Source organism: Scatophagus argus, chromosome 9 (genome assembly GCF_020382885.2).
Source record: "Scatophagus argus isolate fScaArg1 chromosome 9, fScaArg1.pri, whole genome shotgun sequence".
In the NCBI taxonomy this organism is placed as follows: Eukaryota; Metazoa; Chordata; class Actinopteri; family Scatophagidae; genus Scatophagus; species Scatophagus argus.
The window spans coordinates 4,944,053-4,960,729 of record NC_058501.1 but is presented as its reverse complement, the minus strand read 5'-3'; the positions used below and the strand labels follow the sequence as shown (position 1 = coordinate 4,960,729).

At 39.7% G+C, this 16,677-nt stretch overlaps 2 protein-coding genes across 3 annotated transcripts; one reads left to right on the top strand and one right to left on the bottom strand.

Annotated features, from left to right (window-relative positions):
- Window positions 1-16,639, top strand: LOC124065259 (matrilin-2-like). The gene is made up of 14 exons (XM_046400490.1): window positions 1-127; window positions 301-477; window positions 8,697-9,113; window positions 9,226-9,348; window positions 9,739-9,861; window positions 11,180-11,302; window positions 11,512-11,634; window positions 12,481-12,603; window positions 12,838-12,960; window positions 13,631-13,753; window positions 13,847-14,257; window positions 14,353-14,505; window positions 14,926-15,018; window positions 16,409-16,639. Exons 1-14 carry the CDS (start codon window positions 1-3, stop codon window positions 16,462-16,464), a joined length of 2,295 nt encoding a protein of 764 aa, XP_046256446.1. The 3' UTR covers window positions 16,465-16,639.
- LOC124065258 (sterile alpha motif domain-containing protein 3-like) lies at window positions 3,365-7,216 on the bottom strand. Of its 2 annotated transcripts, none has more exons than XM_046400489.1 (7): window positions 7,023-7,216; window positions 5,003-5,090; window positions 4,735-4,893; window positions 4,377-4,598; window positions 4,032-4,200; window positions 3,806-3,885; window positions 3,365-3,674 (listed from the first exon to the last, which is right to left on the bottom strand). In XM_046400489.1, the coding sequence occupies exons 3-7, from the start codon at window positions 4,879-4,881 to the stop codon at window positions 3,372-3,374; spliced, it is 921 nt and encodes a 306-aa protein (XP_046256445.1). In that variant the 5' UTR covers window positions 4,882-4,893; window positions 5,003-5,090; window positions 7,023-7,216; the 3' UTR covers window positions 3,365-3,371. The 2 variants fall into 2 exon arrangements, with proteins under 2 accessions (XP_046256445.1, XP_046256444.1); XM_046400488.1 differs by lacking the exon at window positions 7,023-7,216 and adding an exon at window positions 5,431-5,492.
- Window positions 16,640-16,677: the final 38 nt, after the last annotated feature.

Sequence of the window (16,677 nt, the reverse complement as noted above, 5' to 3'; positions counted from 1 at the left end):
ATGAGGTGCCTGGCCCTCTGCCTCTTCAGCCTGTTGTGCTGTAATGCAGTTCAACTGGAAAAACGTCGTCCCAGACCGATTGCAGTCAGGGGGCGAAATGAGACAACTGCCCAAACAAAAGCAATGGGTAAGGAGCCAGTTACTGACCCAAATGTATGTTTTACCAACTGCAGTTTTGTCTGTTTCTATGAAAGATAAAAAGACAAAGAGCTCTTGAAATCTAGTTTGGATTTCAGCACAGTCTGAACTGGAAGTTTTCAGTATTTGGTTCCCTGATCACAAACCTTCATGTCTTTACAGAGAACTCTTGCAAAGCCATCCCACTGGATTTTGTCTTTGTCATCGACAGCTCTCGAAGCATCCGTCCCCACGACTACGAGAAGGTCAAGACCTTCATTATCAACCTGCTCCAGTTCCTGGAGATCGGTTCTGATGCCACTAGGGTTGGCCTGCTCCAGTACACTCTCGGAAAAAATGGTACAGTTCAGTACCTTAAAAGGTACAAACCCTTGTCTCTGTGGCAGTACCCTTAGAGGGTACAGAGCTGTACCTTGCGAAAGGGGGACATATTTGTACCCTCATGCTTTGTACCTTTAAGTGCCTGATGTGTACCTTCAGGATCAAATTTGTACCTTTTCTGGATGGTACAACTACTGTACCTTCAACAATGATACAAACCTGTACCACAATGGTACCACCACAGTGACAAGTGAATTTGTACCTTTAAAGGTACATCATTTGTACCTATAAAGACACATAATTGGTACATAAAAACATTAAAAAAGACGTTTTGTTTTTTTTTAAAAAAGCATGTGTTTATTGTATTGAAATACAAAACAGTAAAAACTGATTTCACCATAGTATTGTAACTTCAAATGTCTTATTGAACATTCCTTCAACATATGTATTTATCAAGTAATTTCATTAGTATTTTAATTACAAATGCCTCATGGCAACAAACAACCTTCCTTCAACTGTGTATGTATCAAGGGCTTGAAAACTAGACTCTTGCCCAGGCATTATACAAATCCAATCATCATACTTCACTTCATAAGCATGAAAATGCTTGTCAAAACAGAATGGGAATAAAATTCGTCCACACAACAACCACTGTGTATCAATATTCAAAATGAACTTAATCTGAAAAAACACTGGAATATATTCTGAATGGACAAAGTCCACAATGAACACATCTCTTACTGCATACTTCACATTATTTAATACTGCTTCATTGACCCGTTGAAAAGTTTTTTCTGACACATTAGTAGACTGCAGTCCAACATGGTCAAGAATGGTGTTTTGAAGAGCAGGAGGCAAGGATGAAAATGAAATCTTTAAGCTAGTGCCTGGCACCTTTTCATAATCACCTAACATATTTTTTGACTGAAATTCAAAACATTGTTTAAACTGATGTCGTTGACTTAGAGTCATGGATATGTTAATGAAGTTTTTAGAGTTTTCAGCAACCGTCTTAAAATACTGGTGCTTACTTTCAAAACGCATACACCATAATGGCCGTAGTGGCCCATACAATGACATTAGTCTAGCATAGTGTATTAGGTAATGACATTTTGGTGTTAAAACATTTCCAAATTCCTCTTTTAGTCCTGATAAAAACTGCTGAACGAGCAGATCAAGGACCAAAAGGTCTTCTCTTCTGACTGTGGGTGCCATAACAATATCGGTTATTTCACGGAGTAGAAGGTATATATGCCAATAGCTGGAATCAGTAGGAATTCGGTCCCCAATGATAAATGGCAATAGCCTAAATAGACACCATTTTTGTGACGCTGATCCAGTTATTGTAGAACGACCAAGAATCTTTTCTGAAAGTGCTACTGGTCTGTTAGAACTATCATTTTGGCCTATAGACATGTGTTTCAGGGCATCATTAAATTCATGTATGGTAACATGATTTGCTTGATGGGCCCTGCGAAGGACTAGATGTAATACTAACGGAATCACGCCCTCTAAAACATCATGCATGATGTCAGGTGGAAGACACGTTGTGACCTCAAAGTAATCAAGCGAGTCAAACGGACAATTTCTTTGAACGCCATACAGTGCAATATTATTTGGATTTTCTTTTATACACTCAAGATGGTATTTGTGAATGTCTGAAGTTCTAAGAGTAAAGTCGTCTTCACTGAAATGATCATTTTTACTTGATGAGGTTGCCATGCAGTACCTACAAATGCGCCCGGAATTAAAAGCCATGCGGAAACCACCAACCATGTGTGCTGACAAGTTGTCTCCTGATATAGTGGCTACGGCGGCATGCACCAAGTGCTCCTGACCATTTACAAAAATGGTAAATCCTTCTGAAGAGAGTATTGTTAAGTCCCTCAGCAGTGGTTTAAAAATCGTCTCCAAAGTAACTTTTTTCCGGAAAGAATCTTTAAACAATAGGGCAAGATGTATATGTTTGACTTGGGATCGATACCTCCCATGAATGTTACCAATGGTGAAATATACAGCAGAAAGTTTGTGTTTACCACGTTTAGCACCCAGAGGATTAACTACCTCAAATTCATCCTGATAGAAGTGTAGACGTAGGGCATCACTATAAATTTTGAAAAACGGGTGCTCTTCAAATAATAAACCATCTCGATAGTCAGTTAAAATATCCTCATTCGTCATCTGTCTATTTTGAAACTGTATATGTTCCCAAATATCATTATGACTACAGTATTTCTTCAGTACATCAATTATGGGGACATATGCATACATCCCCACTTTTGACCCAAGAGAATCCCTCAGAATATACTGCACAGACTCTGTCAATTCCAGATTTGATTTACAGTACTCGGTAAACAAATGTTTAGAGTGTACTACATTACCAGCCTCACTAAACATATCAGAAGACTGAAATAGTTCTGCAAGGTCAGGACAGTCGGATAAATCAAATCGTTGTGCTAAACGTTGAGTGATAAGAGTGTCGTACTGTTCCTTAAAATTACTTAAAATAACAGTCACATCATCAGTAATGTCTTGTTGAACTAACTGAGGAAGAACGTATTTTTCTCGCCATTTCAACGAATAACTTATCAACATCTTCTGAAAGCTTTCTGTAAGTGTGTTGATATCTGTATGGCTTGGTTCGTCAAATTCTAACAAATCTTCTTCTAACATTTCTTCTTCACCTTCCTCCTCAGATGATTCTTGACACGTCACAATCCATTTCTTATGTTTTCTATATATGTGCCTCCTAAAAGACTCATGTTTTGTAAATGTACATTGACAATCATCAAGGCCGCAGCAGATAGAAAAATCAGCCTCATGCGCATGAACTAAACCGACATGATGAATCAGTTTCACTAATGTGAAGACTCTGCGTGAGCACTTTGGACAAGAAAATGGGCGTGGCATTTTCAAGCCAACAGGTTAATGGCCCTGACTACTGCTGTTGGCAATGGTTTATCAGCAGGGTCAGTCACTTTCAAGACATGTCTTTGCATAAAAAGAAGAGTGTTCTTGTTGTGGCTAGGGTACTGTAGGTAGTAGACAAAATACATGCAAAATGCAGAGAGGATTCCATCTTCAACACCGACCGCACTGCAGAATTCGGTTCCATCCACCTTGATGTTCACGGGGAGTCTACGCTCGCTGAATACTCGTCTCCAGTTTGATGTGCCGGCCACCTGAACAGTTGGGTAAGGTGTAGCTGGATCTCCCTAAAAGACAGGCAAAAGATGTCACCAGTGAAATTAGTAAAGAAATCACATGAATCAAATAATTTTTATTGTTATAATTATTATTACTCTGTACGATTGAAAGTTGAAATAAAATGGAACCACAAACATACATCATTCAGTGCAATGTAGTTGTCCAGTTTCTCTTTGAAGATAGTTGGTAAGAGCACCAAGGCAGCTCGGAACTCTAGGTCTTCCAAAACAAAAGTGAATACACAATAGATTAAGAATAGCAAACAAATAACAAAACCTGAAAGTGGGAAAAACAAATTCAGACCATAATAATCTAGACAAACAGGTGCATAATTCTAGACAAAATACATCACTTTGATTAAATACCGTCAACTTCCTCTGAAGTTACTTTAGCTCTGGCCTCCAAATATTCCTTCTCCAGACAGGACTTCCCATGGACTGCTTTCAGCACAGAGGGTACCAGACTTCTGAATGATTCTCGGAAACGTTGGCTTAAATCTGTGATTTTGCAGATTCGTCCCATTTCTTGATACAGCTACAACCAAATGACATATTACAAACAAAGAACATAAAAGAATGGCGCAAATTAGAGCAAATTTCACTAGTACAACATACTAATAAACATTCATTTGAATATTCTTTGGCTATTCAGAGAACCACAGAAAAGTTTTTTATGTATTTGTACAAAGGACCAAACCATTTTAGACATACCCCACATGGTGTTTTCAGGAAGGGATACTTTCTGATGGCCTCAACAGCTGACATTCCGTCTTGTTGCAGCTCACGTCTTCTCCAGAGAAATGTGCGTCTCATTTTTTCCTCCACAATGGTTCTATCTGGTTGAGTCCGTTCATACTGCATTTGCAAGACTTTTACATGGGCATCAATTGAGACAGCATCTTCGCCAATAGGACCTTCTTCAGACTCATTTCTCTGCAAGTGCGCGTGCACACACACACAAACACACACACACACACACACACACACACATACACAGATATCATATTAAGATGCTATGCAACCTGCAGATTGCTTCAGATGCTATTCTGCTGTTCAATTAAGGACCTACCATTTCACGTCTTCTTTCACACGTAGTCTGGGTTGGTGCCTCTTTGGACTTGCCTTTGCGATGACCAAATTTTGCTTTGAATTGTTTGACTTCTTCTTCATCCACGAGTGGTGAACGTTCAGTTTTGAACTTCCTTTTCAATGACATGTGCCAGGTGTGCTATTCAAAATAGTCATTAGCAAGGGTTACTTTTGGCACTGGACTATTGAATTTAATAACAGAACAAATTGTCAGAGCGTGTTGAGGGCATTCAATTTCAAATACTTACATATCCATTCCCTTCTATATCCTTCAAAAAAGGGTATTTGGTAACAAGTGCCTTGGCAACCTTCACATAATCTTCACCTGAAGGATACCTATCACAAAAAAACATCACAATATCACATTTCCCCACATGCTTATGAATGGGCAATTTGCTAAAAAAAAAAATAAAAAATGTCAGTCCTGAGAAAAAAAACGCAAAATACAACAACAACAACAACAAAAATCATAGAAATGTGTAGTTACACTAAATTATTGCATCATACTGCAACACAGCAAAAGTGCTGCACTCATTGGAAACAAATGAGTCTTTTTTTAAGGGCACCTTTTTTATGTGAAACGTGTCAACACAGCAACAACAACAAAAAAAAAAAAATAGAAAAATGACAATGTTGGAATTTGGAACTACTTTTACTAGAAACTTAAAATACTTACATTGTGTACTGAGCCATGGTTTCTTGAAGGACACCAACTATTTTGGTGCGATAAAATCCAGTTTTATGACATGGTTCTTTACTGTCCAATTTAGTCTGTATGCTCTTGGGGAATTTTGGCACAACAAAGACACTGGGAAATCTTTGTGACACTTGTGGACTTTGAGCACAACTGTATGAAAACAGAACAAATAAATGTAAAACAAAACCCTGGATTTTTTCAACTTAAGTCTGTATTTCTGCTGGGACCGACTCAAACATGTAGAGCAATTTACATCTTTGCCCGCCTTGAGTCACGCTCAAGCAGAAATACAGCCTACAACAGAAAACTGAAATAAATGAACAAAACTATTGCTCTTTCAAGGAAATGCAGCAAATCTGATGGTGAATGTTCAAAACCCACCTTGACTCAGACACTGTAGCTGGAGCCACAACACTGTTGCAAATGTCTGTCTTTAGCTCTTGGATGATTTTCATAAATTTGACCTGCTTTTTGAAGGAACCCTCAAAGAGCTGGGAAATCATATGGTCTGTCAGGCCATCATTGACTGTTTCCCCATCGACTTCATATTCTAAAGAACAAAAAATATACCATTATTTAACCTTTGTTTTGTACAATATAAATGTATCCCAGTCATCCATTAAACTGCTATGGTCACATGCGGTACACAGCCTAACAGCCTTTCACTGTGTGTGCGCAACTCAGGAAGCTTCCACACAGCAGCACGGTCAAGAATGGCTTCATGATATGGTTTTCTTAGAAAGAGGGCTAAATTAGTAGTACTTAAGTAGTGATTGGCAGATAGGTCGGTGTGTCGGTGTGTGTTATGACAGAAATATTTTTTCACTTTCCATATAATTAATTTGGAGGAGTAACAACGGGTCACTGATGGCACCAGTTAACAAACCACACAGAAATTAAACATTTCTAACCCTACAGTAACATTACCATTAGATCAGGGCGCACGATTCTCAGAGTTCATTATCTCTGTTAGCAGGCTACCTAGCACCGTGGCATAGCTAACTGATCAAGATTCAAGATTCAAGCCTCGAGCCGCTGCGTGCACCCGCGCCGCCATCTTGGAATACAATACCATCCAACTGACCTAGCCTGGATATTAACCAAGGCTAATTTATCAAACTCTTAGCGTTTGGCTTGTTCAAAGCGAACAACATGATAATAACATAATATGGACAATTGTTGGCCTATATCACTATATTTCCACATCTTTTTTTTCAGGTTAGTGCAACCTCAAGCACAAGTTAACTAACATTAGCTAGCTGGCAAAATGCACATGGAGTCAGCTAGCTTGCCAAGCAACCACCAAGGATTATCAAGCCCTGACATTTTACAAAAATGCGCCTATTATCGCCAGCGAGCTACTTTCATTTACCTTTGACCCGATCCCAACACTGCTAAATTTTAAACAGACATTTCAATATAAGTAATGTTAAGACGACCCCATGTAACATCTTGGACGTGAGGGGAACTTGTGAAAATTCTTCAACTAATCATCGATAGCTGAGATTAGCTAGAATTAGCCACAACTCACTGATACTGTGCTGTGACAGCTATTAACAACGTTTACTCACCTGTGAATTTTTTCCGCTCATCCTCTGTAACCTCCAATCCACATTTGGAAAGCTGCAGCAGAAGTTCTTCAGTTGTGAGCGCACTCAAAATTGCCATTGCCAACAGTTGTCATGATATCACTGGCCGACCGGGACTCGACTCAATCGAGGACGAGATGACCGTTGCTTTGCCAAGACCCGCGAAAAATGAATAACGAAAAAAAAACCGAAATGTCAACTTTCAGGAGTCGACGGACGCGCCGGCGCGTCTTTTTGACGTCACCGATTTAAGATGACGTAGCTGTAAGACGCATTTGAGTCAAAAGTTAGCACTTCAAACTATATACAAGTTTTTAAATTTTCTTAATATGTCAAGTAAAACCCGAGTTATGATAAACAATACACGCGATGTTTTTTCCTGAACACTGTCGCCACTTTTGGTGCGAGTTTTATGCAAGAAAACGCTGTAAACACCGGCTCGTTGTAAGGAAACATGACACCCTCTTTCCTATTGGTGAAAAAATACACCACAGGAACCAATCAGAATATAGATTGGTCACACATGGCATTTTGTTGCTAGGGAAAAGTTGTCGGAGAAACGGCAGCGAACGAGAGATTGTGAACGGCGAGAGCGCTTTTTGAGATATGATTTATGACATTTGGCGTGTTTGGAGTGTAGTTTAACGTAGTTAGTGTGTAGTGCAGTGTGTTTAGTGTGTAGTTTAGTCATTTTTCTGGTCTTTGGAGTTACAAATAACTTGTGGTGTATTTTATTGTGACACTGATTGTGTTGTGCCATATCTGTACTGTACATTACTGTACAATAAAACGCCTGACGCATTTCCTGCATTTTAGGGTGAATAGTTGTAAATAACTTCTTGTTTGCTAAATTTGCACATAATTATTTCAAATTTACAATTTATATTTGCATTCTAAGTTGTCTAAATTGTTCGTTAAGATTTTTTGTGATTTTTACAGTGAAAAATCAAACTTTTTCCCACTCGGATTTTACATTTTTGTGTGATTTTAGGTCCAGTGTGTTAATACAGTAGGTCAAAATGAAAAATTAACAGTAAAGTCACACTTGAGAGATTGTTCTGAAAAAAATGATACCAAACAAGGCAAGGTAAAACATTTTTAAGTTGAAATATAAAGGTAAAATCAAAAGTATTCAAAAACGGACAATTATACAATGTTTAAAATTGGACGGACAATTAAACGGACAATTATACACAGGACTCCAGTTAACCCTCTGGAGTCTTGTGTATAATTGTCCGTTCAATTGTCCGTCCAATTTTAAACATTATTTTCTCCTCCTGTTTACTGTTTCCATGGAGACAAAAGACCAAAGCGCCATACAACTAGATGAATACAAAATTAGACAAATTCAAGTCTTCTACTGCATTACTTGTGGGTCTATATAATTTTGTTTATTTTTTGTTTATTTTGTCAATTTTGTTATAAATACAAACAAATAACATTGGAGAGGAGAGGTCTTTTGACAATTGGCAGAGCACATGGGTACAATACCCTATGGTACAAATACGTACTTTCCCCAATTTTGTACTTTGAAAGGTACAACATAGTACCACATAGGTTCATTTCTGTATCCTTTAAGGTACAACAAACTGAAAGGAACAGTTTTGTACCTTAGGGTTTAATATTTGTACCCCCGTGTACCTTTATTTCTGACAGTGTATGGCAGTGTGGTCCAGCCCGAGTTCTCCCTCAATACTTACATCACCAAGGCTGAGGTGGAGCAGGCGGTGAAGAACATGAAGCACCTCGCCACAGGAACAATGACGGGCCTTGCCATCCAGTACGTCATGGAGACATCTTTCACTGAGGAACATGGAGCACGACCAGCACACCTGCACATCCCACGAATTGCTATGGTTGTGACCGATGGGCGACCTCAGGACACGGTGGAGGAGATTGCAGCTCAGGCGAGACAGGCTGGCATCCAGATTTTCGCTATTGGAGTGGGCAGGGTGGATATGAACACTCTGAAGACCATAGGGAGTGAACCACATTCTGAGCATGTGCACTTGGTGGCCAACTTTAGTCAAATAGAAACCCTCATCTCGGTATTCCAGTCCAAACTGTGTGGAGGTTATGAATCCAATCTACCTTCTCTTTTCCAGTATCCCTCCTTATTTATGCAAACATGTGTGTTTGAAACATTTGTTAAATATCTTTGTTGATGTGTACATGTATATGTTAGGTTCAGAGATGTGTGAGGTGGTGGACCATCAGTGCCAGCACATCTGTGTGAGCAGCCCTGCCTCATACAGATGCAAGTGTAGGGAAGGCTTCACCCTCAATCCTGATGGCAAGACATGTCGAGGTGAAGGAACTGATTTTCTCTCATCTGATCTGCTCTTTTAAAACAAGCATCTTTTTAACAAAGACAAGATAAGCAGTTACAGTCTTATCAGTTACAGATTTCCTCCCCATTGAGCATTTTAGCGTATTTCAGCTTCTTGTTTGCACTGGTTGTCCAGTTAACAACTTTCCCATTTTGGTTTAGTCTGATCACTCTCATCAGTGCGACTTTCAGCCACAGCCACATTTAGTCACTCAAGAGCAACACATTTCCCTTGGGAACTGGACAAAACTCGAATATGTCAGCTTGTTTCTGCTACCACTGTGTGGCCCCAAAACACTTAATTCATTAATTCTGCAAATTCCACTGTAGATCACTGTTGAATTTCTCTTCATGTTGTCACTGTTGTAGCTGAGGATATGTGTGCTGAGGTGGATCATGGCTGTCAACACATCTGTGTCAACATCCCTGATGGCTACGAGTGCCTCTGTCGTCCAGGATATCAGCTCAACATAGACCTGAAGACATGCAACAGTAATTTTTCTTCCTTTAACAGGAGCTCCTCTCTCCCTCTCCATGACTAGTGATCTCTTCCATTACTTACTTTACTTTTTTTGTTACTGTATTCTGCATTTTAATAAATTTGTTTGTAATTAGGTTCCAGGTTCGAATCTCGGTCTGGGCCCTTCTATGTGGAGTTTGCATGTTCTCCCTGTGCCTGTGTGGGTTTTCTCCGGGTACTCCGGCTTCCTCCCACAATACCAAAAACATGCACATTAGGTTAATTGGCTACTCTAAATTGCCCCTAGGTGTGAGTGTGAGAGTGTGTGGTTGTTTGTCTTTGTGTGTTGGCCCTGCGATTGACTGGCGACCAGTCCAGGGTGTACCCCGCCTCTCGCCCGTAGTCAGCTGGGATAGGCTCCAGCTCCCCCGCGACCCTGACGGATAAGCGGTATAGAAAATGGATGGATGGATGTTTGTAATTAAACCTCTACTTGGGAGATAATAATTTTGAGAACAGGGAGCAGATGATTGCAATGCATAGTCCATCAAAGTAAAAAACATGTTGCACAACTTTTCTCCAGCTCGGCAGGTCTTTTATTTTTTATTTCCTTATACACAGTCCATGATGTGAGTGTACAAAACTACATTGCCATCATTTTTTCAGGATATTGTTGTACAATATTAATTCTTAATTTGAAATATATCTTGAGGAAAGAGTGTTTGGTGACTCAAACATGGTGTACTGTATTTTTGCTGGACCTCCAAATCCAAATAAGAGTCAGTTTTCTTCCTGCCAGTGATGTCCCTCCACCCACTGCTGGAAAAGGTGCCTTTTGCTCCTCTGGTGGATGTTAACAGAAAGAAAAGTGGGGGAGATTTCCTGGAGGAAGTGTGCTTTTGCAATCACCCGAGCAGCTGCTGAAAAGTGCAGGGCTATCCAAGGTGTCGTAGTATCACTGACAAAAACAAGAACGACTATTTGATCTTTCCTGTCTTGGGTTCACAAATCTGCACCTTTACCAGAGTCTTTCTGGAAGCAGATTTTCATTTTTGATGAATGAATCATGGTTTTCTCTTTTTCTTTTGTTAAAATTTTGTCTTTCTTGTGAATTTCTCATTTCTTTCTTGGTTCTGAATTTCTTTCTTGTTTGCTCTTGTATATGATAATGTTCATTTAAAAGGCACTCAGATCTACAGTGATAACGATTAATACATATCCTAGGAATCACAGCTACATGGCTAGTAGAAGACCATGTAATGTTAAAGAAAGCAGTGACATTGCTGAAAGTAGTAGCTTGTGGTAAGGTGAAGTACTGTAGCATTGATAGGAGATCCTTTTATTCCTCAGGAATAGACTACTGTGACCTGGGGAATCATGGCTGTGAGCATGACTGTGTCAGCATTCCAGAGTCCTACCTCTGCAGGTGTAAGAAGGGCTATGTCCTCAATGTGGACCGCAAGACCTGCAGCAGTAAGTGCTTTCATCTTGTGGTAATATTCAGGTAAATCAACAGTTGTTCTAAAGTCATGCAGTCACTTTTGAGTGCATATTAAAGTCGAATGCTTTAATAGTTGCCCTGGTAATGAATTGTCATTTGTGTGTAGGGTAACATCAAAACAATACTTCAAAGCAAAACTTAATCTCTTCAATCTCTGTCCGCTACTCTTTATGTCACCCAGAGATTGACCACTGTGCTGATGACACCCATGGGTGTGAACAGGAGTTCATGAACACAGAAGACTCCTGTGTGTGTAAATGCAGAAAAGGCTTTACACTCAGGCCTGATGGGAAAACATGCCAGAGTGAGTGTCCTTTAAAGGTGTCACAACATGTCTAATCCTGTATCCATTCAAATCCTTTATGTTACTGGGTTTCTAAAAGGTTGTCTAAACAGTGTGTCTGTGGGAGAGAGCAACAATATGATGTCTGATAACTATGCTGATAACTTTTGGAAAGATTTCAGATGCTGTCATAGATTAAGGGGCTGTACAGGAAAAACTATTACATTTAGATCCATGTCTCAGGTTATTTAGCCCTCTGGAGTCAGAATCACTGTGCTCACTGATACAGCTGAAAGATAGAAAGAATGCAGGAGAGGAACATATGCTAAGTGTGCAGTGATATTACGCTTATTTACTGCACGCTGTGAAAATGCTCCACTACAAGTAAAAGACCTGCATTCAAAAACCTTACTTAAGTAAAAGTATGTTAGTATTATCAACAAGATGTACTTCAAGTATGAAAATCAAAAGTACTCACAGTGCAGTAAAATGTTCCCTGTCAGTGTTTTACGATGTATCTGATGTTTTTGGATTAATATTACTGCTGCATTAATGATGCTTATAATTAGTGGTTTTTATGGTTTATTTATTTTAAAAACCACAATGGAACACTTAATCCTTCAGTTTATGACAAATGTCTGGACAGGAAGGGTATTAAAAAATTGTAATCTCAAAAGTAACTAGCACCTAAAGTTGTCAGACAAATGTAGCAAAAAAAAAAAAAGCATAGTATCTGCCAATGAGATGCTTCCACCACCGTAAATGTGCCCAGTAAATTTGACATAATCTGTCTGAGAAGATTTGTGCAGATCTTGGCCAGAGGAGCAAAACGTTTTCTAAGCAATACTCCTCACCTGTTTCCTGCAGGGATTGATCACTGTGCTGATGGCACCCATGGGTGTGAACAGGAGTTTGTGAATACAGAGGATGCTTGTGTATGTAAGTGCCGGAAAGGCTACACTCTCAGACCTGATGGGAAAACTTGCAAGAGTAAGTGTCCTGTGCTTTTTCCTCTTTTCCTCCTTAACATTTCCTTCGTTAAGATGTCTTATTACATCATGTGGAATGTGGCAGTAACTATTGTAGATTCCCCGTTTTTCAGTATTGTTACAGTAGGCATGCTCACTGTAGCAACAGAGGAAACTGTAATCCAAGGGTCAGACTGGAAAACAGTTAAAAGTTATTTCATGTATTCAGTAATTACTCGCTGACTGTTTCCTGCAGGGATAGACCATTGTGCTGATGGGAAACATGGCTGTGAGCAGGAGTTTGTGAATACGGAGGATTCATGTGTGTGTAAATGCAGAAATGGATTTGCACTCCGACCTGATGGAAAAACATGTCAGAGTGAGTCCAAACTCATCAGTGAACCTCAACCAAAAGATGCAATGTAAATATTCAAAGCTGCTGATTTGACATGATACTACAGAAGAGCTGCCTTACAACAGATGACATGCAATAAATAATTTGGAGGTGTGAATCTGGTTACTTTTCCTGCTGTGAGTAACTCAGTGTGGAGGCTTTAAATGGTTTAATTTAATTTCATTTGATGATTTAAATGATGCCTTACAATGCTACACTTGACAGCATAGAAAAGACGGAACTGATATCTGTGTGAGGCAAAATGAACAAAATTCAGAATCTAATTTTCCATCAGCATGTTGTTGTGACCCTCTCTGTCCCCTCTTCCGGTATTTACATGTTACATCATTTTGAATGAATTTTGAGCCAGTTGTGAGGTAAGCAATAATCCCAGCTGTCACTGAAAATTCTATGTCTTCCCCTCCCCCCTGCGGATTAAGGGGATATTTTGTGTGTGTTTACCACCTCGCAGCATGTCAGATACTTATGAGTCTAATAATAATGGTGATGATGAAAACAGAGCACTCATGCTTGCGGTAACATTATTGGTCAGAATTTGCAATCATAATGATTCCAACAAATCAGAGCCTTTCACAATATATTGTACAAGTGAAACATCATACTAAAACTTGTTTTCCTACAATTAAACTCACAGGTCTGGATCTGTGTCAGACGGTGGACCATGGCTGTGAACACCAGTGTGTCAGCACCACCGAGTCCTACATCTGCAGGTGTTTTGAAGGATTCACGTTGGCTGAAGATGGAAAGAGCTGCAAAAGTATGATCTCAACTACCTTTGAAATAGACCCCGTGTCTCAGCATTTAAGTGAAAATCCATAAAACGTGTATTTTATTTCCTTGTATGTGACAGAGCCAGAGTGTGGCGATGGAGTCATGGATCTGGTTTTTGTTATTGATGGTTCTAAGAGTCTGGGCCCTGCCAACTTTGAGCTGGTCAAGCAGTTTGTTAACAGCATTGTGGACTCGCTGGACATTTCCAGGACAGGCACGCATGTTGGCCTTCTTCAGTACTCCACCAAAGTGCGTGCAGAGTTCTCCCTGGGCCAGTACACCACAGCCCAGGGCATCAAACAGGCCGTGTCCCGAATGCAATACATGGGGAGAGGCTCCATGACTGGCTCAGCCTTACGTCACATGTTTGAGTTCAGCTTCTCAGCTAAAGAGGGAGCCAGGCCAAACATCCCACGTGTCAGCATTGTGTTTACCGATGGGAGATCACAGGATGATGTGTCCGAATGGGCTAGTAAAGCAAAGAACTCTGGTATACTTACTGTCTTGCCTCACCATTTAGATGCACTGCAACTTTTAATCAATCTAAGTTCTTTCTAGTAGGAGTTTCCTGTATCTTTTTTTCAGGGGTCACGATATACGCTCTGGGTGTCGGCAAAGCCATTGAACAGGAGCTGAGAGAAATAGCTTCAGAGCCCGATGAGAAGCACCTTTATTATGCTAAAGATTTTAAGAACATGGCAGAAATTACAAAGAAGCTCAAGTCCAGGATGTGCACAGGTACTTTACTTCCAGAACTGTTATAAAGTACTCGTAATCAAATTCAGCATATTACTGATGACACTGTTCGGTGCTATTTTATCTATATCTCAGTCCTGCATGCCAGTTTCTTGAAAACATTTTCTTCTATATAAATGGTGCATCACTGCCACCTGCTGCTGCTATGATGATGACTGATTTGAGCAGTTCTTAATGTTTTTAGTTAGGAACACTGTGCAAAAACATATCGCGTTACTGACTGGTCCTTTTTGCTCTGCACTCTCAAGTGTATCCCAACCACATGTACTACAGTCTCTACAGGCAGAGACAGGAAGGAAAACCTGCAGGGAAAGTTTTAAAGAGATAGGGTGAAGTAAGAAAGAAAAAAAACTGATCCAAGGTCAGGAAGATTTTCTCATCTCATTTTGTCTTTCCCAACAGACAAACCCTCTGATGAAAACATGTGCCAGTGTGAGAACGTGATAATGTTTCAAAACCAGGTCACTGAGAAGCTGAAGAACCTCATGCAGAATAATATCCTTTTTTAAAAGACTGTTGGCTCCACAGTTAGGCTAACATGTATGTTGTTTTTGGTAATCTTGAGCAGATGTGCCTCTGCGATTCTCCAGTGCAAATGAGTGGACAGCTACACGCAAAAACTCAAGAGAAAGAACATAATATGTGCAGATTTTGTGTGATTACAGTTTTGCAGTATTTGAATCTAAAAATGCTTTTCCAGGGCACACTGAGCAATGGCAATGAAGAGACCAAAAGCAATTTATGTGTCAGCTGTGCTATTCTGTGTTTGTGTTTAAGTGAAGTGCCAGTGGCATTATTTTACCCTCAGAATGTCCCTGCTCGGGGGGGAATAGTACAAAAGCTCAGGAACTTTTGGGGGTGGGGCTTGCAGCACTGAACATTTCTAACTGGTGGAGTGCTTGCAGCATTTGACTTCAGCTACCATTTTTAAACATCTGCAGCTTACTGGTTCATTGTGCTTTGAAACATGAACATGGAGTTACAGAAGAAAGCATGCAACAGATACCAAAGTTCAGGCTGTGATGCAATATAGTGGCTCACAAAAACACAGTGAAAATAACAGCTGCTGCTTTTTCATACAATAGTCGACTAATTTACCTCATGGACGGGAACAATGGGCCAAATTAACCATGCAGTTTCTCAAGAAGTAGTTCCTGAGAGTACTGAGTACTTTGGGAGGAAATGTGGCTGTTGCCTTAATTGGGACACAGGTTGTGAGGAGCTAAGCAAGTCAGGCACAGCAGATAACACGGGGTTTTTATTTTCAATGTGCCTGTAATGTCAGTGTGTGTGTTAACTCAAACACATTTAACCAAAATAATATAGCTCTTCTGGCCTTACATGGAGGTTCAAGTCATACACTGAAAAGAATATACACAGTATACACAGTGGTGGAAAAATGGTCACATCTTTCACTTAAAAATGACAATATGGCCAAAAATACTGTGGTACAGGCTAATGGCATGTGCTCAGAACTGTACTCAAGTAAAAGTACAAAAGTATTAACATGCTTACAAGTCCATCCCTTTAATGCTGCAGCATCTACATCTGATAAGTAACTAAGATAAAGCTATCAAACAAGTTGAGTAAAATTTACAATATTTTCCTCTAAAATACAGTGGAGTAGAATTATGAAGTAGCATAAAACACACTTCAGAAAAGTACAAACAAAAATGGACTTAACCTTACGTACCTGTAAGTGACTATACATTGTACAAAAGGATTACATTAACGACAGATATTTTGCCAGTTTGTATTACCTTAATTTGTTTAGTGAGACTTTTTTTAAAAGCCTCATGTTATTGAAATTCTCTTTAGTATATGACCGATTCTGGTGCTGTCCTCATTGTATCTGTATCTGCATCTCTTTCCTTGACATGCCTACTTGAAGCCATGTCAAAGAAGCTGGAGACACTCGAGAATCAACTTGTGCTCAAATAAAAGGACAAGACCCCCCGTCCCCATCCCCGTCCCCGTCCCAGCCTATAGTGTAACACTCAGAGGATCCTTTTAATCCTGCTTGACAGGCTACTCTCAAGCATATGCAAATGTAATGCTTTCTACTGAAGCTATTTATACACTTTTGTATACAACATAATGTATTGTTTTCTGTAAGTTTCTTTATGTAATGCCAATCAAATTAATGATTGTGTA